The 27972-nt window shown below is 49.6% G+C and overlaps 1 protein-coding gene across 1 annotated transcript in view; it reads right to left on the reverse strand.

The window, feature by feature from the left end:
* Nucleotides 1-1949: 1949 nt before the first annotated feature.
* Lrrc74a (leucine rich repeat containing 74A) overlaps nt 1950-27972 on the reverse strand; it is a 33243-nt gene continuing 7220 nt past the window's right edge. Inside the window, exons 4-14 of the mRNA XM_041658642.1 lie at nt 26049-26156; nt 25356-25452; nt 24142-24191; nt 23360-23441; nt 18726-18811; nt 18006-18182; nt 14633-14728; nt 9876-10022; nt 7684-7791; nt 6801-6883; nt 1950-2064 (exon numbers count right to left, since the gene is read on the reverse strand). Coding sequence (XP_041514576.1) covers nt 1950-2064; nt 6801-6883; nt 7684-7791; nt 9876-10022; nt 14633-14728; nt 18006-18182; nt 18726-18811; nt 23360-23441; nt 24142-24191; nt 25356-25452; nt 26049-26156 — 1149 coding nt within the window. The remainder of the gene's footprint in view (nt 2065-6800; nt 6884-7683; nt 7792-9875; nt 10023-14632; nt 14729-18005; nt 18183-18725; nt 18812-23359; nt 23442-24141; nt 24192-25355; nt 25453-26048; nt 26157-27972) is intronic.

Consider the following 27972-nt stretch of genomic DNA (forward strand, 5'->3'; position numbering starts at 1 on the left):
AACACATAGACAGAAGGATTTCCCACACCTCACCCAGCACTTGGGGGGCAGAGGTAGGCGGACTGTGGGTTTGAGGCCAGCCTGGTCTACAGAGTGAGTTCAGGGACAGTCAGGGTTGTAGTTATAGTAAGACCTTGTCTCAGACAAACAAACAGAAGGATTTATTGTTCTCTGTGTGTCTGCACATATGTTTGTGGGTGCTGGCGGAGGCTGGAAGAGGTGTTGCACCCCCTGGAGCTGTAATTACAGACAGTAGTGAGATGCCCACTGCTGGGAACTGAGCTCCTGTCCCCTGAAATGATGACCTTTATCTCCCAGTCTTCCTATTGCCACCCTGAGAGCTGGAATTGCTACTATGTTCCACCACACACCACGATTTACCTGTTACTGGAATTAAAACCCAGGGCCTCAGGCATGCTAGGCAGGCATTCTACCCACCGAGCTTCACCCCCAGAGTCCACCTCTGTTTTTATTAATTAATTAAAACATTATTCTTTTATTTTGAGATAAGAGTCATTTTGTTTTAAGGTTTATTTATTTATTACATACAGTGTTCTGCCTGCATGTATGCCTGCAGGCCAGAAGAGGGCGCCAGATCTCATTTCAGATGGTTGTGAGCCACCATGTGGTTGCTGGGAACTGAACTCAGAAATTCCCCACTGGGTTGTTTTGTTTTGTTTTTGTTTGTTTGTTTGTTTTTGTTTTTGTTTTTCCAGACAGGGTTTCTCTGTAGCTTTGGAGCCTGCCTGTTACTGCCTCCCCAGTGCCGGGATAAAAGGCATGTGCCACCACTGCCTGGCTTTCTTTGTTTTTAAATTTTGTTTTTAATGTGCTTGAAATGTATGTACATGCCCTATATGTCTGCCTAGTGCCTGCAGAGGTCAGAAGAGGGCTCCCTGGAATTGGAGTTACAGACAGTTGTAAGCCACCATGTGACTGCTAGAAGTCAAACCTGGGTCTTCTTCAAGAGCAGCCAGTGCTTTTAACTGCTGAGCCGTCTCTTTTGCTCCCTCTCTCCTCTGAAGGATTTATATTCTGAATTTCCTCCAATCATTTCAAAATGGGGTTACTGCTGCATCGCAGCATATTGGGGAAAGGCATGTTGAGGCTCTTATCCCAAGTTCGAAATGGCAAGTAATCAGAGGACCAACTGTGGAGCCAGGAAGCAAGGACGCGGAAGCACTTAGAGCCATCCGAGAGCCCGGCTGGTGTGGCAACCTCCCCTCGCGTGTCGGAGGCGGGGGAAGGGAAAGCTTTCCACACTTGTCTGTGGTGTTCCTACAGTTCTCTCCTCCACAGACAGGGAAAGACAGTGCTGGCACTCTTGCTGGGAAACAAAAAGGAGCAGCTGGGACTGGGGACCCTCACTAGAGCAGGGGACACGTTGGGGGCTCCCAAAGAAGCTCCTTGCGAGGCCCCAGGATTTGATGTTCATCACATTGTCAGCTTTTGCAGTTTCTCACTGGCTCCAATTCTAAATAAACATTGAATCCATCCCCTAACATTGTCTGCATTTTTTAAAAAAAGGGACTCTCTGAGTTGCCCAAGCTTGGCGTCCACAGGACCTGAACTATCCATGTCGAGAAGATGCTCCCCAGGAGGGTCGAGGTTCTGACCTAGGTTGTCAGTATGCTGTGTGCTGCTGTTCATGCCAATGACACGGCTGCTTTCTTTTCCTTCCTTCCTTCCTTCCTTCCTTCCTTCCTTCCTTCCTTCCTTCCTTCCCCTCCCTCCCTCCCTCCCTCCCTCCCTCCCTCCCTTCGGTCTTTTCTTCCTTCCTTCCCATCCTTCCCCCGCCCCTTTCTCACTCTCTTCTTCATTTTTTTCTTTATAGCCAATAGGAATCTGATTTTCTTGAGCCAGCGGGGTTCTGTTTTCTTTCCCCCTTTTCCCATTACCAGGTTTCAGAGAACTGGGTAAATCTTAGCCCAAATGGAGGACTTGTAAGGTCAGAGCGCCGCCTGCTGGGCAAAGTAGAACACAACACGGAGAGGTGGCGTCTCAGCGGGACTCTCAGGGATGAGGCCAGTTCTTGCGGGCTGGGCTTCTGACTCTGGCAGGCGCCTGTTTAAGTATGGAACACACAACCGATTCAGACATGAGCATGCTTTTGCGTGCACTCGTATTTCTCGTTTGACTTGGGCTAACTCCGATGGATCTGCCGCAATTCTCATCGACCCCACTCATGCTCGACCCTCCTGTACCAAGACTCTATGGGTTTAAGGGCTCGATCCTCTGCAGGACAGCTACTTAAGACAGCAGCTGCAAATGAGGTCACTAGGATGTCTGCATTTCTGACTGGCCATGTAAAAGCCTGAGGGTCCTGTTTCCCCCTCGCTGCAGGTGCCGCACCAACCAACGATTATAATTTCATCATAAAGGCTGTAGGCTGGGGCGGGTGGCTTGTTTGGTAAATGTGCATGCTACTCAAGCCTGGAAACCTGAATCTGGATCCCGGAAGCCCATGCAAAAGCCAGATAGGGTGGTCTGTGTCTGGACTCGTACCCCACAGGGAGCTGATACCCAGAAGTATTCAACCAAACCAGCAAACAGAATCTATGCCCAACACTGTGGAAGGTGACGAGCCACACTTGAGGCTGTCCTCTGACTTCTACATGCACACTGTGACACACACGTTCTGAAACATGCACACGCGTGCGTGGGCACGCACGCACGCACACACACACACTAAAAATAAACCAGACTCATAAAGGACAGCACTCCAGGACAGCCAAATGAAGGGGAACTTAGAGCAGGACCCGAGGGCTGACGCTTGGGAACCCCTCTTTGTGGAGTCTGGACACACCACCTCCTCCACAATGCTGTTCACCATCAGGCACTCCAGGAGCCAGGGTTTTCTGTAGTTTCATGAGGTGGGCATGATTGACAGGAGGAGGCCAGAGGATTAAACTCTACCTCCAAGCCAGCCACCGTCCTGGGAGCGGGACCTCTGAGTCTGGATTGGAAGGCCCCGCTGTAGTCTTGGTCTTTTTGACATCAACTCCCATCCCAAAGCCATCTGAGGGTTGTGTGATTCATCCATTACCACGACAAAGGCATTTCTTCTCAGGAAATTCCAAGGGTTTTGGCACTCTTGCCTAAGAACTACAGAAAAGACCAACCTATTGTTTTTAAGCTGGGGACGAGGGGTTTCTCCTCTAGCCCTAGTCTGACTTCAATATGGCAAATGCTTTCTTTCTTTCTTTTAAAACTGTATCTGCACACATTCGCACAAGTAGGAATGTTGTGTACCAGGCCTCTTGAACTCAGAGCAGCCAGCCAGTTATCCTACCATCCTCAAGCACTCTCAAAAGCCAGGGTAAGACAAAGTTTAAAAAAAAAAAAATCTCCCTGCCAGGCCTGATGGCTCCAGTCTAAGAGACTAGCCCTCAGGAAGCTAAGATAAGAGGACTGCAGAAAGCTTGAAGCCAGTCTGGGCTGCAGTGTGAGACCAGAGGTGGGGACATGGGGAGGGGGAGGGTGGGGAGGGCGGGTGAGGGTGGGGAGGGCGGGTGAGGTCCCTCTGAGGATCAAGCCACTATTCTTCCCTGTGGGGCATGCTGGGCTGGGAGCCAGCTTCCACAGCTGCCCAGCCTTCCTCTCCCCCTGGAATGCGATGCCGGCTTCCTGAGAGCCTTCCCTTCATTTTGGTTCAAGGCTGCTGGTCAGAAGCCAGGGTCTTAGGACACAGGCTAGCTTTGCCAGCCATTGTTTTCTTTTGTTTAAAACCAAACAAATCCCGAGCCCCCCACTTGGCAGGGCAGGCTTGGTTTCCTGAGGACACTGTAGCCGTCACCAAGGCTGACATTGGAGGCGGTGGCATGTGTACACGCTCTCACCCGTTCCTAACCAGCATCAGGACCACGCCTGCTCTGAGAAACAAGTGGGTTATGGTGCTTGCTTCTAGGATGGAAGCTTTTGAATCTGGAGTCGGTGCCTTCCCCAGGACTGAGGGTGGGGCTGGCATCTTGCTCTGTTGGTCGGTGAGCTTGCCTTGTGATGCCCGGCTGTCCCACCATGTGAGCTAGCACTGGAATTCCCGCCTCCTGTTTCCCTGTCATTCTTAAGACCCTGGGCTGTTTGCCAGTCTTAACCAAGGCTTGAGGTTGAAACTCCTCCAGGGCGTTTTTTAAGATTCAGTACTGGGGTGTATTGAGTGCGCCCCACCTGTGCCCTTTGGGTCCTGTAGTTCCCACTCCCCTCTCTCAGGAGTGGAATACTGCTGTAATGAGGTTGAGACGGGTAAACAAGAAAGGCTTTTATATACGTTATTCCATTTACTCTTCACAAGACTCTATAGAAGAAAGGGTGCTATTATCACCCCCATTTACAGATGAGAAAACTGAAGCCAGAAACATGGAACCCACTGCTTAAGGTCACGAAGGTAAAGCTAGGTAGATTTCAGACAGAATTGTAAAATGCCAGGATTTACATGGGTTGACCGCGTTATGGCGCTAACACACAGAGGTATCCACCCAGTGTCCTGCCACTTTAGTTCTCCCAGTGGGATAGCAGAGCCCCGTGGGAGTGGAGGCCGGGGGTGGGAATCCGCAGGACTTTACTGGAGAGAATGGGATTCCTCTCACAAGCCGTTCCAGCCCTCACGATATATTTCCCACTTTGATGTCTTCAGAGCGATCCGCCTTAAACTGCCCCCTGGTGGTGAAAAGGTGCGAGGCCGCTTCAGAGGGACAGGGAAGGGTCAGGGTTAAGACACATTGCAGGGTCCTGAAATCTCAGCGTTGTTCTTTGCTACCTAGGAGATCGTGGACAGGATGCTGAACTCCTCCTAACTGGGAAATGAATTGAACGGTGCTCATTCTACAGTCCCGGGAGGACACAGAGCTTGTTCTCAAAGCCCAGTTGGAGTATAGAACGAGGGATAAACCCAGACTGCCCTGTGCTAGTGTGCAGCAGTCTCTAGGTTTATCTCTCTCCTTGATGGCCTCTGCTATTCCTGCAGGGTCCTCCCGCTTAAGCCTACGGTTTACCAGTAGAGAAAGAGTTGCCGCAGTCCCTCCCCACCTCCGTGATCCCGCCGGTTTTCTTGTCGGGCTGGGCTTGCTGGTGCTTCTGCTGAGGGGTGTTTCCGGCTACTTAGTCGGCTGGCTAGATAGGGGGCTAACTTTTCTTCCTGATTACAGACGTGCACGGTAGTTCTTAGTAACCCCGATCGACTGTGAGGACACGGAGCCTTGGAGGGGTCGGCGCAGGTATGGACTCCTGGGTCCCTGGGGCTGATCAGGGTGGGTTCCAGGGGCAGACGTTCAAGATGTTGAAAGAAGTTTCTGGAAGGCTCCAAGTAAAGGGACCGGCTCTAATGAGGACTTTTGAGGTTAACCTGACACCTAGTGGCTACAAATGGGAATGACGCCACCTTTGGGAGTTGGAAAGAACAATCCGGTTTTGGGGGGAGGCCTCTTGGGATACTGAGGGAAGGTTTGGGTTTGACTACCTGTCTTTCACTTACTTAGAGTGGAGTGTCAGGGGCAAGGGGTGACCTAGAGGGCTGGAACTGGTCATAGGGGTTGATTTTAGCTGTCTAGAATCTCCACCATTCCTAGAAATCAGCCTGAAAGAAAATCAAATGCATAGTAATCATTGCTCCCTTTTCAATTTTATACAAAGAAGAACAGAAACAAATGGGACCAACATCAGCAGCACAGAGAGAGATGCCCAGGACCAACATCGGCAGCACAGAGAGATGTCCAGGACCAACATCAACAGCACAGAGAGATGCCCAGCCCAGGACCAACATCAGCGCGCGCGCGCGCCACACACACACACACACACACACACACACACACACACACACACACGACCAACATCAGCAGCACAGAGAGAGATTCTATTTGTGGCATTTAGCTCTCGTCATGGCATCCATCCATCCGCCCTTTGGTTGAGTCTCCTCACAGCCTCCACAACTTGCCAGGACTTCTCTATTGGGGCATCTCCCTAGACCTGACCGGCTGTTGTGATTTCCAGACTTTAAGAAGCTGATTTGAAGGAAAGGGAACAGGGGGAACGATAGGCTGGGGGGATGATCTTCCCGGCACGCGAGCCTGAGGACCTGAGTTCAGATTCCTAGTGCCCACACGAAAGCCTCTGTGATGGCGTCCTAGTGCTAGAGCTGGGCTAGGAAGCTCACTGGCCGGTTCATCTAGCCAATCGGAGAGCTCCTTGTTCAGTGAAAGACACTGTTTCAAAAATTAAAGGGGAGCACAGTCAATGAAGATGCCAAGCCTCTGGTGCCCGTATGCACGCACACACATGCATGCGTGCGCGCAACAAATGGCCAGAGAGATGGCTCAGGAGTTAATGGCCCTTGCCAGAAGCCCGATAACCCGAATTTGCTCCCCAGAACCCATGTTGTGGAAGTGGCGAACTTACTCCCGCAAGATGTCCTGAACCTCTGTAACAGAAACGTGGCATGCGTCTATGCATCTTGCCGGACCTAGCTGAAGCACTGCCCCAGTGATGCCTCCCTTGGTCTTCGGCATACTCCCCTCCCCAGTCTCTCCTGTCCTCACCTTGGAGGCCTGAACATTGTCCCTTTGTCACGTGGGCTGGCGTTCCTCAGGCACAGGTCCCAGTGTCTTGTTCGAGTCTTACTACATAAGGCAGCTGAGAAAGAGAAGGAAGGAGGACTTTGGGGCCCGGTCGTGGGATCTGGGGCGGGGCCTCTGGTCCACTGTGAGCAGTGTCCGCTATCTCACAGAACACAGATGGCTGGATCCCCGGGCTGATGCCCCTCCCACTAGGGCCCTTTGGCAAGCCGGGTGGGGGGAGGCCATGCTCACCTGAAGTCCACCATACCGTTCTTCTCATCCAGTTTCTTTAGGAGCTCCCTGACCTGGTACCGGTTGATGGGGACCTTGTTTTGCTGGGAAGGTGGGGGTAATGCGTTATGGATCCTTCTGTTACTTCACACCCAGTGACACCCCCCCCCCCCCATATTGTCTCACTCTTGGGACCAGTGGTGGCATTTGAGGACTCAGAGGTGGCTGCACCTACCACAGGGAGGTACTGGAGGCAGTTGCTTTCCATGACATGGCCTTGCCTCCAGAATGACCCCCCTGCTTCTGGAAAGAGACAAGGCCCAGGATCCGGGAGCAATGAGTGGCTTGCTGAGGGGGACAGAAGCTGTACTCTCCAACATGTGAAGGTCATTCTTGCTCCCGGATACCTAATCCTGGCCAACCCTCTTGCTCCATGGGTCTGGATCCTAAGCACTCATCCCTGCCCGGGTCCCTAGACCCTTCTCCCAAGGCCTCCCCAGAATGCTGTCACAATTGATCCCTTCGTGCATACATTTCAGGGGACCTCCATTCCAATCACTATATTGCTAAGAGCGACCGCAGGGGCTCAGGTAAGCTGGGAAGGTGGAAAGCAGAGTGTGGGAGCTACAGGGAAATGGTCCCCCACTCTCACTTTTCATCTTCCTAGCACGACAGGGGGTCGGGGGCCCCTGAGATGGACGTATGCCTCTGGGGTGAGGAGTGGCATCAGGCCACGGGACAGATGTGGGTGGAGGGTTGAAGGAGGTGTTACATTTCCCTCTAAGTCTAGGTGAATGACAGCAGTGCCCTCAACCAAGCTTACAGGGCAGTGTGAAATGCGAGCATATGCTTGCCGTTCCGCTCCCCCACCCCCATTACCCAGAGTCTCCGGGAATCAGCACACCTGTATCATGGCTTTCCGAAAGTCCCCCACAGGCATTATCATTGATCCCGCTGGATTCAAGCTCTTGAAGAACTCCACAGTTGAGATCTTCTGTTGTTCTGTGTAGTTCTGAGAGGAGCAGGAGGTGCCAGGAGCAAGCACTTGTCTTTATTACGGCTACCACACCTCTCCCCTCAGCCCCCAAAGGGTGGGCCACACGCTTGGACCCAGAAATGCTTGGGGAGTGGGGGAAGGTAGCTCCAGCTTGAGGCATCGGTAGTTTAAACACGGCTTTAGAGCAAGCACCAAGTGCAGACAGAAACGTGATAGCACCTGTGTTTGTCTAGTTCCTGGCAGCCTCACCCCAACCTAAAAGAGGCCCCACTCATCCCATGTACTCCCTGACTTCACGGAGGGACACCAAAGCAGCTAAGCGGCCCCTACTATCACAGAGGCACAGACGGTGACCGGATCTAAGTCCGGAATTTGGCTTTGAAATGGCCTCTATTAACACTGGCACAGAGGGTACTTTGTGGCTGGTGGATGGGTTTCCCTCAGCTGCTGCGTGATTGGTAGGGCAGGCTCTGGGCACACCTAGGCTTCTCGCAGATTCCCTACAGCATACACATGGGGAACAGCCTTGCCAGGCACCTTAAAGGTACCATTTCCAGGGCTCCACAGTTCTCATGGCTCCCTATGCCGAATGGAATCCAATCCCAACTCAAGGTCTGCAGTCTGAGGATTCCAACCACTTCTAGCCCAGTTTGGGCTTTCCGGCTTCTTTTGGAGTCTGGCGTCCCAGGCTTCCTCAATTGGACTGACTTGGTTCTGTCTCCAGTGCCCCTGAAGGTTGCCTGCACTGTCAGTGTGCAAACCCTCCCTGCTCTGCTGGCAGAAACCCTCTTGCTAGAACCATCTTCCAGGTTTTGTATCATTACAATTCTTCCCATTCATCCAGGACCTTTCCCCAGCCCCACTTCTGCTGGGAAGTCCTTCTTTTCTCTTTGCCTCATCCTGGGATGTCCTGACTTCACATTCTGATGGAGCTTTGTAATATTTCTTCTGTGACAATTTTTTGGTCATTACTGAATCCATCTCATCTTTCTAAACACATGGTCGCCTCTTTCCAACTATAGTGTACACAGATGTCTTGTTTGGTCTGTACCTGAAGATTTTTTTTCCTACTCTCTCTTTTTTCTTTACGGTGCTGTGGTTGAACCTGGAACTTCACGTACGTCAAACAAAGGCACTAGCCCTGACCTATATACTTAGCTAGCCTTCTTTTTACTTAGAATTTTGAGACAAGGTCTTGTTAAGTTGCCCAGGCTGGCCTTGAACCCACTCTGTCTGTAGCCCAGGCAGGTGTGATTGTAAGTCTGCACACCACTGGAGATCCAGTGGCATCTGGCTCAGAGTCTTCAGCTACTAGGGTTTCTCTGTAGAGCCCTGGCTGTCCCAGAACTACATTCTGTAGACAAGACTGACCTCAAACTCAGAGATTGACCTGCCTCTGCCTCCTGAGCACTGGGATTAGAGGTGTGCGCCACCACTGCCTGGCCCATTTCTATATTCTTTTAAAACAAGGGGTGGGACCCTCGCTCTGCGTCTGGCTGTCCTTGGAAAACCTCCCCCTGGTTCCATTGGAGTCACTTCTTCCTAAACAAACCCGTTACCTTCTGCCTTCTTGAACATTGCACAAAATTTTCATGTAAGACCTTCTTAGATTTGGTTTTGAAAAGTGAGGAGCGGAGTGTATCAACCAGAGGCCAGAAGCCGCCTGAGGGGGGCATCCAGTCTCAGAAAGAAGCTGCAAGCTCTGGGCGCTTACTATGTCCGGGCGTAACTCTGATCACCTCGTAACTGCTGAGTAATTCGTCCTTCACAAGCACCCTTTTCATCTCTTCCCATTTTACAGGTGGAAAGACTGAGGCACTTAAGACTTCAATGACTTGCCTTTGGTGACACATTAGTAAAGGGCAGGTCCCAGGTAGTAGACCCTGTCTTGTGCCTCCATCCCCTCTCCCCCTCCCCCCTCCACCATATCTCAGCTCTTCTCTTCTCTTGGGGTGAGGCACAGTATCCAGTGACCCAATAACCTAGGGCAATGTTCCAGGCCTCCATAGCAAGGAGCCTTATTAGAAAGGACCTATGGGCACTCAGACAGAGCCAGTGCTGGGTGGGTGATTTGGGACCCAAGGCTCTAAGGGGCTCACCTGGATCAGTTTCATGGGGTTGGTCCACAGAGAGGCGGTTTTCTTGCTGGAGAGACCCTGCAATCCCTTGTATAACACATCCAGCTGGGGGTGAATGGCACAGACTCCATCCAGGACTTTTACAAATTGCTCTGTTACCAGAATGTTCTGCAGCAGGGAGAGAGGGGCCGTGGAAGAGATGCTGTCATCGTACCGCGTGTCTGCTGCCCGGAGTACCCTTCCCTCTCACCCAAGCCATGTTTAGGGGTGCTGGTCCTTTCTGGTTTGCTCTTCTGAACTGGTACGGGTTCTGGTGTTTTCTAGCTTGTGATTAACTTGGGTCCTGGGTTCCTTTTTGAGGCAGAGTCTCACTCATTCTGTAATCGATATAGCCTTGGATGTCACCCAAGCTGGCCTGTCTCTATCTCCCAAATGCTGGGATTACAGTCACGTGATTATGGGGGGTTATGGGGTATGCCATTATGGGGTACTAGGCAAGGAATCCCAGACTTTGAGCATGCTAAGCAAGTAGTCTACCAAACTTAGCTACATCCTCAGGGCTGCTCTGGTGTTATGGAGCTTGTGATTCGATTTGTAAATTTCCCAGATTTAACAATTTATAGTCATACTCTGCAGCCTGGACTAGCCTTGAACTTACTATGAGCACGGACTGGCTTTGAACTCGTGGTGATCCTTCTGCCTTAGTCTTCCGAGCACTGGGATTATAGGTATGTGTTAATCTGCCCACATCTAGGAAATTTTGATTAGACGCTTTCTTTGTGTCCGGGTGGCTTGTTTGTCATATGTTTGTCACTCAGCTCTTCTCTGAGGTGGTTCTTTAAGTGGCTACATTTGATGAACAGAGGTCAGAGACTGGCCTATGCACAGATCCTGACCTGTCCACATCCTTGTGTGTTGTTCGTCAGAGCAGGTACCCAGGATCCCTGGTGCCAACCATCCTGCTGTGGCTCACAGCGAGCTACAAACTCCTCTTTTGGAAGAGGTCAGAGTTGGCTTTCAGGACATGGAGAGTGTGTGCTTTGGAAGAGCGATCTAGCCTGCTCTCCATCAGCTAGACGACCCTCATCTTTCTTCAAGTGTGGTTCTGAGTATCTTTCTCCTGTTCTTTTTTTTATAATTTATTTTTATTTTATATGAATTGGTGTTTCGCCTCCATGTATGTCTGTGTGAGGGGGTTGGATCACCTGGAATTGGAGTCACAGACAGAGATGAGCTGTCATATGGGCCCTGGGAATTGAACCCGGGTCCTCTGAAAGAGTAGTCAGTGCTCTTAACCTCTAAGCCATCTCGCCAGCCCCTGTTTGCCCTTTCAAACTCACACTTAAGGGCTGAAGGCTTTGCAGATACTCTGGTCCTAGGAGCATCTACAGAGCAGGAATTCCAGTACATTTAGAGTCTTGGCGTCATCATTGACAAGAGGGTAGGACCCTTGGTCCCCAGGGTGGCAGTGTGAGTAGTGATGGAATCTTTCAGAGGTGGAGCCTAGTGGGAGGAGACTGGGTCACTGGGGACACCGCCCTCCCAGGAATAGATGTCATGCTCAGGGGACCCGCTAGTTCAAGAAGGAAATGAAACTGTCTCTCCATGTAGTGTCCTTTCCGTCCCCTATGCAAGACCACGATGATGCCATCTGCTGTGAGGTAAGGTGATCAAGAGGGCCATCACCAGAGCTGGAGCCATGCTACTGGGTCATTCGGCCTCCAGGAATGTGAAGTAAATAGCAATCCTTTATAGCATCTTGGCTTCAATCATTTCATCAGAGTTCCAGAAAAAGACTAACGGGATAACAGTCTCTTGGCTCTGGCAGGCTCGTTTACTGGCAGTTAAGTCATGGCGCACAGACCCCTGTGCCATCTAAGCCCTAAGCAGTGCAGGTTCCCTCAAGTGTACCACGCCTGCAGGAGTTAGGTGAGCCAGTGGCTACGAAACCTGAATATGGCTGAGTGGGTTGGGGCTGAGGGGTTTTTGCACCCTGGCGCAGTGGAGGCTATAGTGTGATTGAGGAGAGGTGGGACCTCTGAGGAGAAGGACTGAGGAGCAGGAGAAGCAGGGAGGGGTGGGTGGCAGAGCAAAGAGAAAGAAGAGCATCAGCGGCTTCAGGTGGAGAAACGTTCAGCTTCGGATAGTCCAACTATCATGGCTCAGACAGTGGCAAGCATTTGGGGAATCTTACAAAACACTGTTGGGAAGAATAGGGGAAGAAAGGGACTCTTGTATAGCACTAACCTTCACAGGACTAGAGGAGGCGGTGGGGCCCTGGCTGACTCCTAGGTGTTTCTCATTTGCTGTGGGTCCTGGGCAAATCACCTAATGACTCTGCTTCAGATTCCTCATAGGTAAAGTGGGAAACGAGGGAAAGTATGCGCTATAAACTGAGTTTGCACCCCTACCTTCATGATGGTTGGTTGTTTGGATTTTCAAGACAGGGTTTCTCCGTGTAGCTTTGGAGCCTGTCCTGGAACTCGCTTTGTAGACTAGGCTGACCTTGAACTCATAGAGATCACCTGTCTCTGCCTCCCGAGTGCTGGGATTAAAGGCATGCATCACCACCGCCAGGCATCATGATGGTTAGTTTTAAAATATCAATTAGCTACAACCTGAGAATCACTGGGGAAGGGGACCTGCAGGAGACCTGCTAGCTCAGGTTGGCTTGTAGACATGTCTGTGTCAGATGGTCTCGATTCCAATTAACTGATGTGGGAAGACCCAGACCATTCCCTGGACTGGGGACTTGGGCTGTGTAAGAGCAGAAAGGGTTAGCCAAACACTAAGCCTGCAAGCATGCATGCAGTCATTTCTCTCTGCTCCTGACTGGTTGTGACCTGCTGCAAGCTCCTCCGGCTGTGAACTTGTCTGCTATGATGGACTGTAATCTGAAATAAGCTTTTCTTTCCTCATTGGGTTTTTTGTTTGTTTGTTTGTTTGTTTTTGGTCAGGGTAGTATACCACAGCAACAGAAATAAAACTTGAACATACCCTCCCAGGGCGCTTGAAGTCTTTTCTGTTTTGTTTTGGTTTTGGAGACAGGGTCTCACTGTGTAACCCTGGCTGTCCTGGCACTCACTTTGTAGACCAGGCTGGCCTTAAACTCATAGAGATCCACCAGCCTCTGCCTCCAAAGTCCTGGGGTTAAAGGCACATACCACTACACCAAGTGGGTTTGAAGCCTTAACCCTGTAGATGCGATCTCATTTGGAAATAGGGTCTTTGCAAGAGAGAATCAAATGAAGTCAGTAGGGTGGGCCCTAATTAAATAATGGAATCCTTAAAAAAAGGGGGGGGGAGATTTTGCTTAGAGATGGATGTGCACTTAAGGAAAACGCCACGAGAAGCTGAAGGCAAGGACTGGGGTGGTAAGTCTGCAAGCCAAGGGGTGTCGGTGACTGCCAGCAGCAGCAGATGCTGGGAGAGGTCGGGGCAAATTCCTTCTCAGGTCTGGAGAAGGAACCTAGCCACTCCACACCTACTTCTTGCATTTCTGGACTCCAGAACTGAGAGGCAATGCTTTTTTTCTTCTTCTACTTAAGCCACCTGGTTTGTGGTATTTTGGTGCAGCTGCCCTGGCAATGAGCACAGTGCTCTACCAACCTTCTAGGGTAGCATTTGAGGAGCTAGCACCCTAAAACTGCTTTGGGGTCAAAAGCACCGGTGGTCAAAATTGTAGGATATTAGTACCCGCTGCCATCCTGCGGTTGTTTGTTGCTACCCGCTGCCCTCCCTGCGATGGTTTGTTAGTACCCGCTGCCATCCTGCGATGGTTTGTTAGTACCCGCTGCCATCCCTGCGATGGTTTGTTAGTACCTGCTGCCCTCCCTGCGATGGTTTGTTAGTACCCGCTGGCCTCCTGCGATGGTTTGTTAGTACCCGCTGCCCTCCCTGCGATGGTTTGTTAGTACCTGCTGCCCTCCCTGCGGTGGTTTGTTAGTACCCGCTGCCATCCTGTGGTGCTTTGTTAGTACCCGCTGCCCTCCCTGCAATGGTTTGTTAGTACCCGCTGCCATCCCTGCGATGGTTTGTTAGTACCCGCTGCCCTCCCTGCGATGGTTTGTTAGTACCTGCTGCCATCCCTGCGATGGTTTGTTAGTACCTGCTGCCATCCTGCGGTGGTTTGTTAGGACTCGCTGCCCTCCCTGCGATGGTTTGTTAGTACCCACTGCCCTCCCTGCCGTGGTTTGGGCTAGTCCCTGGTGAGGCTGGTGACTTCCCTTCCTCCTTCACAGAAGGATCACCTTGCAGCTCTGAGCACAGAAGGCCACACGTTGTGAAACAAACACACATTTGTGAGGTGGGTCCTAAAAACCCTGGGATTCTGACTGGGTATGTGGTGCACACCTTTAATCCCGGCACTCTGGGAGGCAGAGACAGACAGGTTTCTGTGAGTTTGAGGCCAGCCTGGTCTATATAATAGCAAGTTTCAGACTAGCAAGGGCTGAAAAGAAAATCCCAGGATTCTGGAACATTCTGAGACGCGATCCATTTATTACCGAATTTGGTGGTGTACAAATTTTGTTCTGGAGTTCTTCACGCCCCGGCCCTATTGGTTTTTCCTCATTAGTACTCTTAGGTGCTCACATTCTAGGTTCCCAGGATCAAATAAATTCCTTTACACTGTGGTGAGATTTACTGAAGGGCTACTCCCGTCAATCGAGCCCCTTACTTCTTGTGTGTGAGGGTCTGTGAGGGACACAGCTGGTGACACCAGTGGTGGAGGTAGCTGGCTTGTGCCAGGAGCCAATGAGTGGTATTTGAGCGCTTACAGAAATGTCAAGCTCTTCCATCCTGGATTTGGGGTTCCTCTTGATGGACATGATGAGATGAACTGCCCCCTCCATACTCATAGGGTTCAGGAAGAGCTGTGGGAGGAGGACGCAGCAGGAGGAGGCTGTGTTAGACTAACTTCACCTTCCCCGCCGAATCACGACCTCTGTGCTCCTCCTAGACTTCTTCATCTATTCCTGTCTGTCTGTCCAACCATGCGTCCTTTCATCTTTCCACCCACTACTGAGCACTCATTTATCTGTTCGTTTATTCTACCCACCCATAATCTATAAGTCCATCCCTTTGTTTATCTATCACCCACCCATCCGTCTGCTCATCAATTCACCATCTACTTACACATCCACTAATTAACCTATCTCACTATCTATCCATTCATCTACTTACACACTCATCAGTTTCTCTTATCATCCATCTGTCCATCCATCCATCCATCATCCACCAATCCACTCATCCATCCATCCATCCATCCATCCATCTACTCACCCATTTATCCATCCATCTATCCATCTATCCACTCATCCATCCATCCATGCATCCATCCATCTTACCTTACTACCCATCCATCCAAAATCCTATCCATCAATCCATTTCATCCTTCATCCATCCAACACATCCATCCTCCAACAAATATTTATCAAGGCCTTCTAAGCCCAGGTCAACTTGACAAGGGCTCTGTCTTCAGATAACATTACTCTAGTTGGAGGAGACAGTTAAGTAAATGGTATTAGATATATGATGGCAGCAGTGACAGAGGGACATACTGTAGGAGCAAAGTGCATTGTGGGTAGGAGACCCTTGAGTAAAGCCTTGCTGGGATATGGGGAATTAGTCATATCTGAAGGGGGGAGCAGGAGCAGAGTGGGAAAAGATTCATGAAGGAAGAGCAGGCAAGGGTGGAGGTGAGCTGGAGGGCACAGCATGCTGTGGTGCTGGGCAATAGCACATGTTCTGTGAGCAGGAACAGAGAGGACGAGGCAATGAAGGCAGGAAAGGCCATGGCATGGTGGACCTTGTTAGGTTATTATTGCAAGGGTGTTGAGAGCCACTGAAGCATGGATGGAGATTAGCAATTGGGAACATGTAGGCAGCTGGCCTTGGGTTTCACTTCCTGGCTTTTTTGTACCTGGCTCCACGGAGGAGCTGTCCCAAGGGTCCCAACCTAATAATAGAATCAAAGCATCCAAAAGCTGCCCAGTGAACAGCACACAGTGCATGAATGGTGGCTGTTGCTATGAAGGCCACTTCAGGTCGCTACATTAGGAGGGAGGTCAGGGGTTTTATTGAGCATTTACTGTGTGCCAATTTCCCAGGCTCTTGCAGGGAGTTAGAATGGCTATAGAAAGCCAGATACAAGTGGCCACCCTCTTTATAATTGTGTGGTCTGAATGAGTGTCACTTGGCCTCTGTTTTCCCATCTGGAGAGTGGAGCTGGCAGAGATACCGGGTCACCCTGGGCAATGGCTGATGAATTACTGCATCATCATATTCAGGGTGTGGCTTGAAAGAGCCCAGAGAGAAGACCTTGGAGCAAATGTCCTCTTGCATCTGCTTCCAAACTATCCAATGGCCTCTGTCATAATTAGTTTCCACAGGTAAACTAATTCACAAGTAATATTAATCCATCTATCCATTTACTTCTACATATTCACGGTGTGTCCGGCACCATGCAGTGTGAAGGGTATGATCAGGGCCAAAATAACATTCTTGTCCTTAGGGAGATTTCACATTCACATGAGAGTATAGTTAGGAACCATAGAATAAAGTTCTGCAGGGAGGGGAGAGCAGAGTGCTGGCCGCAGCCCCCTAACTCAGGAGGACGCAGGCTGACATAGACCTTTGTGTGCCGTGCTCCTCAGCAGAGCAGACATAAAAGCAGGTGTGGGCGTGGGCAGTGCTACTCATGAGAGGAGGAGCCAGGGAAAGCCACGGAGAGCAGGGGTGAGCTGAGGCTGCAGGGAGAGTCACAGAGAGCAGGGGTGAGCTGAGGCTGCAGGGAGAGCCACGGAGAGCAGGGGTGAACTGGGGCTGCAGGGAGAGCCACGGAGAGCAGGGGTGAGTTGAGGCTGCAGGGAGAGCAGGGGTGAGCTGGGGCTGCAGGGAGAGCCACGGAGAGCAGGGCTAAGCTGAGGCTGCAGGGAGAGCCATGGAGAGCAGGGGTGAGCTGGGGCTGCAGGGAGAGCCACAGAGAGCAGGGCTAAGCTGAGGCTGCAGGGAGATCCACAGAGAGCAGGGGTGAGCTGAGGCTGCAGGGAGAGCCACGGAGAGCAGGGGTGAGCTGAGGCTGCAGGGAGAGCCACGGAGAGCAGGGGTGAGCTGAGGCTGCAGGGAGATCCACGGAGAGCAGGGCTAAGCTGAGGCTGCAGGGAGAGCCACGGAGAGCAGGGGTGAGCTGGGGCTGCAGGGAGAGCCACGGAGAGCAGGGGTGAGTTGAGGCTGCAGGGAGAGCAGGGGTGAGCTGGGGCTGCAGGGAGAGCCACGGAGAGCAGGGCTAAGCTGAGGCTGCAGGGAGATCCACAGAGAGCAGGGGTGAGCTGAGGCTGCAGGGAGAGCCACGGAGAGCAGGGGTGAGCTGAGGCTGCAGGGAGAGCCACGGAGAGCAGGGGTGAGCTGAGGCCGCAGGGAGAGCCACGGAGAGCAGGGGTGAGCTGGGGCTGCATGGAGAGCCACGGAGAGCAGGGGTGAGCTGAGGCCGCAGGGAGAGCCATGGAGAGCAGGGGTGAGTTGAGGCTGCAGGGAGAGCAGGGGTGAGCTGGGGCTGCAGGGAGAGCCACGGAGAGCAGGGCTATGCTGAGGCTGCAGGGAGAGCCACAGAGAGCAGGGGTGAGCTGAGGCTGCAGGGAGAGCTACGGAGAGCAGGGGTGAGTTGAGGCTGCAGGGAGATCCATGGAGAGCAGGGGTGAGCTGAGGCTGCAGGGAGATCCACGGAGAGCAGGGGTAAGCTGAGGCTGCAGAGGCTCATGGGATCAGAGGACCAGACTGGAATGCAAGCAACCACTGGGTTTGGTATCCCCAAAGCATAATATGGCCTTAGTATGAAGAAAATCCCAAGAGAGACCCATATGGCATGAGGGAAGACTTGTATAGAAGCACACCTGTCACCAGAGAGCCGAGGCAGCCCTGGGTCTATAGCAAGGGCACCAAACGTGGACATGGAAGTACGGGGCAGGGGCTGGTGATCTTCCCAGGCATTCTGTCTAGTTCTACCGCCGTTTTCCCACAGATGAATCACGTACATACATATGCACACACACACACGCACATTCACGGACACACACTCATGGACACATAGGCAGACGTGTATTGCATCCAGACACAGAAGTGCATATGAAGACGCCAGCTCAGCGAGTCTACCTTCAGCACTTGGAGGCTCTCGTTGACTTCTAGTCCCTTGCTGATTCTGGAGGCTCCCTCATTGGTGATGCCATTGCTGCTGATGTCGATGTAGACCAGACAGCTGTTGAGTCTGAGGACATCCCCCAGGGCCAGAGCGCCTTCATTCCCAAAGCCATTCATGGACACGTCCAATTTCTTCAGGGTCACGTTAGACTCCAGAGGAGGGGAACAGCACTAGCATCAGGGTGGAGTGAGGCTTACCCAGGAAAATGTCTTGACTGCCAGCCCAGCCCCAATTCTCACCCTCACCCTCATCTAAACCCCAACCCTTATCTTCACCCCTGACACATTCCTTCACCCCCTGCGACTCTTAACCCATCCCATCCCATCCTAACGCCATTGCCCATCCCTGTCCCCCAGCTCAGTGGTTTTCTGTAGAGACAGATCTACACATTTATTCTGCTGCCTCCAGATGGGGGTTCATTCTTAAGACCTCTTGAGAGATTGATCCCTTTTGAGATTCTCGTCTCTATGCCCTCAAGCTAAACCACCCTCTGAAAGCACCCCTAATGATGGTGCTCAGGCCTCAGGAGAGAGGATTTATACAACAGAAGCGCACACCGGGAGTCATGGAAGGAAACCCAGCAGCTTCAAAGACACTTGGTGAAAGCTCTGAACACCCAAGTCCACGGTGACCACGAGGAAGCAGTTCAACTCACCTCTCAGAGTGTGACTTACCCGGAGACCGCTACACAGGGCCACAGCCGCCCGAATGTGGAAGTGATTCCAGCTTAGGTTCAGCGACTGGAGCCCTACATTGAGGGCTGGGGGGGGGGGCAGAGACTCATGTCAGCAGAGACCCAGCCACAGACCCACAGTACTGGAGAGGGGTATGCAAGCTGTGACACTCAGGTGACAACTTTTTTAATTTAAAAAACGTTTTGAAAATCTTATGTGCATTGATGTTTTGCCATGGGTGTCAGGTCCCCTGGAACTGAAATTACAGACAGTTGTGACCTGCCATGTGGGTGCTGGGAATTGAACCTGGGTCCTTTGGCATTAATGTTTTGCCATGGATGTCAGGTCCCCTGGAACTGAAATTACAGACAGTTATACCTGCCATGTAGGTACTGGGACCTGAACTTGGGTCCTCTGGAAGAGCAGTCAGTGCTCTTAACCACTGAGCCATCTCTCCAGAGACCTCTCTCTCCCTTAAAAAAATTTAAAGACAGAAGCTCACTATGTAGCCCTGGCTGGCCTGGAATACACAGAGATCCATCTATGCCTCCCAAATGCTGGGATTAAACTTGTGAGCCACCATATCTGGCCAGATGATAATTTTCAGATAGTTACTTAGGTTGAAAAATGACCCTTAATCCTGGAAAAGATGACTTAAAACAGTCCCACTTTTCTACTGAAGAGGGGACAGTCTTCAGGGGCAGTATGGGAGCCCACAGTGACTCTAGTCCATCTTGACCTAAGATCAGAGAGTGCTCCTCAAGGTCAATTAAAGGCGGGGTCTCAGATGTCTTGAGAATTGAGGAGGTGATCATGCTTATTTGTTCCTCGAGCCTTGGTAAGGAAGTCTTTTGCCCACTCCGTTTGCTTTGGGTGTAAAAGGGCTAAAAGAAATAAACTCGAGGCTTCTGCAGTATTCACTGAGAGCCCTCCCAATTCTATCTTTGTCATTTCTTTCCTAATCCTGATTCCCCTATTCAGGCACTGTTTGACAGGTTGGCTGGCCCCGACAAGTGGCACAATCTACCAGGTAAGTATGTGACCACAGATATTCTCCCACTAAGAGGCGTATCCACTGAGACACCACCTAAGAACATAGCCCAGGAGTGGAAAGGCTCCATTATAGATGTTTACCCCAATGACACAAATACAGTGTTGTGTATCTTTCTTTTCTTCTTATATGGGAAAATATTGCATTGAGGCTGACTTACAGTTCAGAGGTTTAGTCCATTATTGTCATGGTGGGAAACAGGGTGGCATGCAGGCAGATACGGTTGCTGAGGAGGTTCTATATCTTGATCAACAGGCATCAAAAGGAGACTGTGAAGCATATCTTGAGCATATGAGACCTCAAAGCCTGCCCCCACATAGACACACTTCCTCTACCAAGGCCACACATCTCTTAATAGTGCCACTCCCTATGGGCCAAGCATTCTAATCCATGAGTCCTATTCAAACCAGCACATTCCACTCACGCCCCCCTCCCCATAGGCTTGTAACCATAACATAGTATGGAAATGCTTTTAGTCCGACTTCAAAATCCCCATGGTCTATACCAGTCTCAATCCTGCTTAAAAAAGTTCAAAGTCTCTTCTGAGGTTCATGCAATCACTTAATGGTAAAATCAAAATCAAAATGCAGATCACATACTTCCAAGCCACAGTGGCACAGGATACACATTACCGTCTTGAAAGGTAGGGAAAGGAGCATAGTGAGGAAATACTGGACCAAAACAAGACTTAAAAAAAAATTGGACAGATTTAACGCAATGCCCATCAAAATCCCAGCAAACTTCTTCAAAGACCTCGAAAGAAAGGTACTCAACTTCATATGGAAAAGCAAAAAAACCCAGGATAGCCAAAACAATCTTGTACAATAAAAGAACTTCTGGAGGCATCACAATCCCTGACTTCAAACTTTACTACAGAGCTACAGTACTGAAAACAGCCTGGTATTGGCATAAGAACAGACAGGCATAAGAACAATGGACCCGGATATTAATCCACACATCTTCGAACACCTGATCTTTGATAAAGAAGCAAAAAATATTAAATGGAAAAAAGAAAGCATATTTAACAAGTGGTGCTGGCAGAACTGGATATCAACATGTAGAAATATGAAAATAGACCCATATCTATCACCATGCACAAAACTCAAGTCCAAATGGATCAAAGACCTCAGCATAAAGTCAACCACACTGAACCTTATAGAAAAGAAAGTGGGAAGTACACTTGAATGCATTGGCACAGGAAATCACTTCCTAAATATAACCCCAGCAGCACAGACACTGAGAGAAATAATTAATAAATGGGACCTCCTGAAACTGAAAAGCTTCTGTAAAGCAAAGGACATGGTCAACAAGACAAAACAACAACCTACAGAATGGAAAAAGATCTTCACTAACCCCACATCAGACAGAGGTCTGATCTCCAAAATATACAAAGAACTCAAGAAATTGGACACCAAAAGATCACATAATCCAATAAAAAAAAATGGAGTACAGACCTAACCAGAGAACTCTCAACAGAAGAATCTAAAATGGCTGAAAGACACTTAAGGAAATGTTCAACATTCTTAGTCATCAGAGAAATGCAAATCAAAACAACTCTGAGATTCCATCTTACACCTGTAAGAATGGCCAAAATCAAAAATACTGATGACAACTTATGCTGGAGAGGTTGTGGAGAAAAGGGAACACTTCTGCACTGCTGGTGGGAATGCAAGCTGGTAAAACCCCTCTTGGATGTCAGTGTGACGATTTCTCAGATAATTAAGAAACAACCTTCCTCAAGACCCAGTAATACCACTTTTGGGTATATATCCAAAGGATGCTCAATCATGCCACAAAGACATGTGCTCAACTATGTTCATAGCAGCTTTGTGTGTCATAGCCAGAGCCTGGAAACAACATAAATGACCCTCGATCAAAGAATGGATAAGGAAAATGTGGTACATTTACACAATGGAGTACTACACAGCAGAAAAAAAATAACGACAGCTTGAATTTTGCAGGAAAATGGATGGAGCTAGAAAACATTATTTTGAGTGAGGTAACCCAGACACAGAAAGACAATTATCATATGTCCTCACTCATAGGTGGTTTTCAAACATAAAGCAAAGAAAGCCAGCCTTCAAACCACAATCCTAGAAAACTTAGACAACAATGTGGACACTAAGAGAGGCTTACATAAATCTAATCTACATGGGAAGTAATAAGTAGAAAAAGACAAGATCTCCTGAGTAAATTGGGAACATGGGGACCTTGGGGGAGGACTAAAAGGGGAAGGGGAGAGGCAGGGAGGGGAGCAGAGAAAAATGTAGAGCTCAATAAGTATTAATAAAAAAATGTAAAAAAATAAAAGAAAGAAAATTCAAGGTAAAAAAATCAAAATAAAAAATTTTCCCAAAATGTCATCTTTCATCATGTATATGTTTTCAATAAATTTTTCTAAAATATGTGAATTCTTTCAGGTGAGGTTTATGTTACCAGTGTGACAATACCAGCCAGTAGCTTTTAAAAAGGAGGTTTATTTATTCTGTTTTTTTAATGGATATAATTTTTAAACTTTTTATTTAGACTTACTCAGTTTTGTTTATGTGTGAATGTTTTGCCTGCATGTATGTATGTGTGCCACATGCGTGTTTGGTGCTTGTGGAGGTCAGAAGAAGGCATCGGATTCCCCAGAAGTGGAGTTAGAGGTAGTTGTTAATTATCACGTGGGTGCTGGGAATCCAGCTGGGAGCCTCTGCAAGAGCAACAAGTACTCTTAACTGCTGAGCCGTCTCGCCAGCTCTGGGCTTCATTCTGTTTTTATCCATGTGTATGTGTGTGAGTGTATGCCGTGTGTGTGTGTGTGTGTGTGTGTGTGTGTGTGTGTGGCTGCCCAAGGTGCTGGGAACAGAACTCTGGTCCTCTGCGAGAGCAGCAAGCAGCCTGAACTGCTGAGCCGTCTCTCCAGTCCTCTCGTGCAAGCTGCTTCTTTACACCATCTCACTCTCTGGCAAGTTTTGCCTCTCACACCCAGATGTTGGCTGTGCTCTATTATTCCGAGCATGATTTCCACCACTTTTGTAATGGGAACACTTAGGACACACACCTATGATCCAAACACTTGGGAGGCAGAAGCAGAAGGACCTCAAGTTCAAGGCCAGTCTGGGATTCACTAACAGTGAGATTCTGTTTAAAACAAACAAACAAACCAACCAACAAACCCAGTCAATCAACTGAAGAATAAAAACACAGCAGCAGCAGCAGCAGCAGCAGCAGCAGCAGCAGCAGCAGCAGCAGCAGCAAAAAACAAATCAAAAGAGGAACCAACAAAACAAACCCCACAAAGGAAACAGTCATGGCTAAGTTAATAAGAAAGGGAACGGGGATGGAGAGATGGCTTAGAGGTTAAGAGGACTGGATGCTCTTGCAGAGGGCTTGGATTCAATTCCCAGTGCCCATATGGTGGTTCACAACTGTCTGTAACTCCAGTTCCGGCCAGTCCAGTGCTAATGCCCCAACTGGCCTCCACAGGCATCGGACACACTCACGGTACGTGTATATACATTCAGGCAAAACACCCATATGCATACAGGGAGAGCTGGAAGTGGTCTCCTCCCCAACCCTTCCCTCCATGGCCACATACCTAGCATCTGTCCCAGATGCTCCCCTGCTACATCAGAGAATTGGTTGTGGCTGAGGTTCAGTGACCTAATTCTGTAATTGGACTAAAGGGACAAATTGTAGAGAGGTTAGTTGTCTTCCACTTAGTTATTGCGAGACAGGATATTATTGCATAGCTAGTACAGGCTGGCCTTAAACTCTCCATCCTTCTCCCTCAGCCTCCTGAGTTCTGGGATTTCTTGATGGCATCTCTTTCAGTCAACCTTAAGGCAGAAGGATGGGGGCTCCTAGGTACCTGAAACTGGGTAGGCTAGTGTTATTAAGCAAATGATTTCCTATACAATTAAAAAAAAACTTAACTATCAGGCTGGAGAGATGGCTCAGTGGTTAAGAGCACTGGCTGCTCTTCCAGAGGTCCTGAGTTCAATTCCCAGCAACCACATGATGGCTCACTATGATTCGTAATGAGATATAGTGCCCTCTTCTGGCCCTCAAGCATACATGCAGGCAGAACACTATGCATAAGAAAATTTAAAAAAAAAAGAGCTCCATTAAAAAAATAAATAAATAAAATACACAAAATAAAGATAAAGATATACTTTGGGCTAAGAATGGAGATTTTAAAAAAACCTTAACTACCAACGGTTTCTTGGAGAATTATTCCTACCCAGAAAGTCCTACGATTTGCTGAAGCTTTTGCAGGGAACAAACATACATTAGTTTCCCAAACCAAGCAAGTGGCTTTGTCCAGTGTCCCCCCAGGTCACCCAGAATTCCCAAGGGACATCCTCACATGCTCCTTACCGACAGGGCTTGGCATAAAAGCGCAGCAGATTCTTCCTTGAAGTTGTTTCCTGTGGTCAGTGAGGGTACGCTGTTAGCAATGCACTCCAGACCATCTGCGCTCCCTTGCCCTCTCACGCCTGCCAGGCTCACACACACACACACACACACACACACACACACACACACACACACACGCCCCGTGAAGCTCTTAAAGCAAACAGGTAGACACAAGGAATGGGGGAGACTGCTGACCATTTCCTTCCTCCTCTCTGACATCGGATGTGAACATCCTTAGTGTATTAGGGATGCCTAGCATTAGTACTGGAGAGATGGCTCAGTGGTTAAGAGCACTGACTGTTCTCCCAGAGGGCCCTGGTTCATTTCGCCACATGGCAGCTCACAGCCATCTGTAACTCTAGTTCCAGGGGAAGAGGCAAGCACAGGAAGTCAGTCACCACCTTCCACTGAGCCCCACTTCCTTTTTTTGAGATTTATTTTTCCACACGGCTTGTGTATGTCTGAGAATTCTACTGTCTGAAACTGCGAGTGTCTGCTTTTTAAGTTTGTTCCTTGTTAGTTTTGCAGTTTTAGATCACGTGGATTGGGGCTTATCTATGGGAATCCCAAACCAACTGGGTAAAGAGTGTCCTCCAAAGAGGTCCTACTTTTCAGCATAGGACTGATCTTCATATTCACTTCTTGGCATAGAAGTTCCAGAGTCCCTCAGATAGCATAAATCTGCAAACCCAAGTGAGGGCATGTCTGGACACTAGAACTTTCAAGTGGCCCTGTTCCCCTAATAACAGATAGAGCATCACTCATTTCAAAGTGGACCTGCAATAATCAAGTGGTTAATGAACATTAAGACAACTGGAGAAACGGGACAGAGCAATGGCGATAGAGCATTGCTGTTGTGATAGGCGTCAGAGAAGTCTCTTGAAAAGATGACATGAGCCTGAAGGCGTGCGTGGCACGAGAGAGTCAGGCAAATGAGCCAGGCAGACCCCAGGAGGTGGAGTTGTCCAAGACAAGGAAGGGTGCTGCAAAGAGAGCCTGTTCAGGAAAGCAGGGGCTTGGTGTGGCCTTCGAGGGGCAAGGCTGCCTGGTCCAGCGAGGGGACGATGCAGCGTCATGTATTCTGCATCAAACCAAAACTAAAACAGGGACCCAAGGTCCTCTGTTCTTCTCTCCTTCTGTTGCCAGTGTCCTTTCCTCCCCTGCTATGGGCTCACCTGAAAGTTTCAGTTTCCAGAGTGAAGAATTGTTTTCCTGGAGGAAGTCTGAGATGATCCTGGCTCCCTCCAAACCAAGGTCATTGTCAGACATGTTCTGAGGGGTTAGAACACACACATGCGGGAGAGGATCGCACAAGAAGGCCCTCGGAAACAAGGTGGGGGGCGGGACTGGTCAGGGGTGACTGAGAGAATAAGCTGGGGTAAAATGTTTAGGATCAGGGTAATGTGAAGGACGGAGAGGTGGAAGGCAAGGAAGCTTGATCCGAGTCTGACTTCTCTAGCGTCTCTCCCAGGGTTGCTCATTGTCTTCAACAACACCCCACCACCTCAATTTAGCCTTGGTACTTCACATAAACATACAGATTGTTTGCTTTAACACTTAAGACAGATTCATTTGGAGGATTTGAAAATGAGCCACCTCATCAGGTCCCTGCTTTGCAAAGAAGAAAGCTTGTTCGTGTTGGTTAGGATGGGTAAACCATTCCATCTGGGGACTTTTAAATGCAGAGCCAGAGATGGCTCTTCAGGTTTTCCCACAGCCGCCTTTGATACCTGAGGAGGAGCCCACAGACTGCCTAGAGATAGCCCAAAGCTGACCTAGGCCTGGGGTGGGAGGTTCTGACCGGGCTTGAGTGGTTCTGAGTCCCCGGGTATGCCAGGAGGAGTTGGAGGAGGAGGAGGGCATCCTACCAGCTCCTGGAGGTAGTAATTCTCATGAAGCATCTCCACCAGACTCAGGACGCCCTCCTCCATGATGGCGTTGTCTTCTAGTTCCAGTTTGAGAATCGTTGTGTTGGACTTTGGCCGCCACAGTGGGAGAGGAAGGAAGACAAAGAAGTGGTTAGTGACTAGGGTAGCTCTCTGTCCTCTCTGGTCCAGAGCTTCATTTCTCTCTAGAACATCCCAGGCATGTGAGAGTGTGCTGTGTTGGAGGTCTGGGCCGCAGTGTGGAGATGTTTAAGACTTAGTGAGACCATGGTGTCTATAAGAGATGGCTCTGTCGGTAATGTGCTTGCTTGGCAGGCAAGCATGAGGAGGACCCGAGTGCAGATCCTTAGCACCAATATATGTAATGGTGCATGCCTGTAATCCCAGCCCTGGGAAGGTGGAGACTAGAGGACCTTGAGGCTTGCAGGTCAGCCAGGCAAGCTGAATCAGTGAGTTCCGTGTTCAGTGAGAGATCCTGAATATGTTGGAGAGCAATAGAAGTCACCTGACATCAACCTCTCTCTCTCTCTCTCTCTCTCTCTCTCTCTCTCTCACACACACACACACACACACACACACACACACACACACGTTAGTGAGAATTTTAAGAAGTGGGGCTTGGTGGTTAGGCAGTTAGGCACGCATACTTCTTTTGCAGAGGACCTGAGTTTGATTCTCAGTACCTACTCTGGGCGGCTCGCAGCTGCCTGCAGTTGCAGCTTCAAGGGCATCGGGCTTCTCTGCTGTCATGTGCGCTCACACACTCCCCACCCCTCCATAACCATATAATTAACAGGAAAAATAAATCTCAGTAAAAGAAAGTGGGGCTCAGCGGAAGGTGGTGACTGACTTCCTGTGCTTGACTCTGCTAGCCTTCCTGTTGTTTTTTGTTTGTTTGTTTTTGTGTTTTGGAGACAGGGTTTCTCTGTGTCTCTGTGTAGCTTTGGAACCTGTCCTGGAATAAGCTCTTGTAGACCTGACTAACCTCAAACTCACAGAGATCCGCCTGCTTCTGCCTCCCAAGTGCTGGGATTTAAGGCGAGTGCCACCACTGCCTGGCCCTGGCCTTCCTGTCTTATCATTTCATCTCTTCCTCTCCTGCTCATTCCCTCTGTTGTTATGCCAGGAGGTCATTACCAAGGCAGAGCTGATACCAGCCCTTAAGCCCAGTTAGCTAAACAAGCCTCTTTTATGAAGTTGCTAAGCCTCAGATATTATAGCAACAGATAAGGATTGATGGAAAGGTCCTGGAGATGGAGACTAGGAACCTGAAGGATGGAGGTTCCTAGTGGAACCTAGTGGAGGATGACAGTACAGAGGATTTGCCATCCCTTTAGACCTCACTAGAGCAATGTTCTTTGCAGATCCCAGCAACTTTGGACGGTGGTGCTGTTCCCCCAATGAACGAGTTTGGGATATTGCAAGACTTTGAAAATTGCCCTGAGTTTTTATAGACATCAAAGTCCGAGTTTCCTTCCTTGTCCATCATCTTCTCAGGCTGCACTGAACCAGTCCTCTACCCTCTTGACTCCTGTCACATAGGTCTCACTGGCTGTCCCCGCTGCCCCACAGTCTGCTCCTTATGAGCTTGTGACTTCTTCCTCTTTTCAGACCCTTTATAGACAGGATGTGTTAAGGATCCCTTCTTGGTCCCTTTTGTTTTTTTTGTTCTTTCTAAGAATGGTTGAAATATTACTCATATTTATTTATTTATTTTGGATTTTTCGAGACAGGGTTTCTCTGTAGCTTTTTGGTTCCTGTCCTAGAACTAGCTCTTGTAGACCAGGCTGGCCTCGAACTCACAGAGATCCACCTGCCTCTGCCTCCTGAGTGCTGGGATTAAAGGCATGCGCCACCACTGATTTTTATTTTGAGGCAGGAGTCTCATACAGTCCCATGCTCGCTT

Source organism: Microtus oregoni, unplaced genomic scaffold, assembly GCF_018167655.1.
Source record: "Microtus oregoni isolate MIOR12 unplaced genomic scaffold, Mior012 000009F_ref0000495, whole genome shotgun sequence".
Lineage (NCBI taxonomy): Eukaryota > Metazoa > Chordata > Mammalia > Rodentia > Cricetidae > Microtus > Microtus oregoni.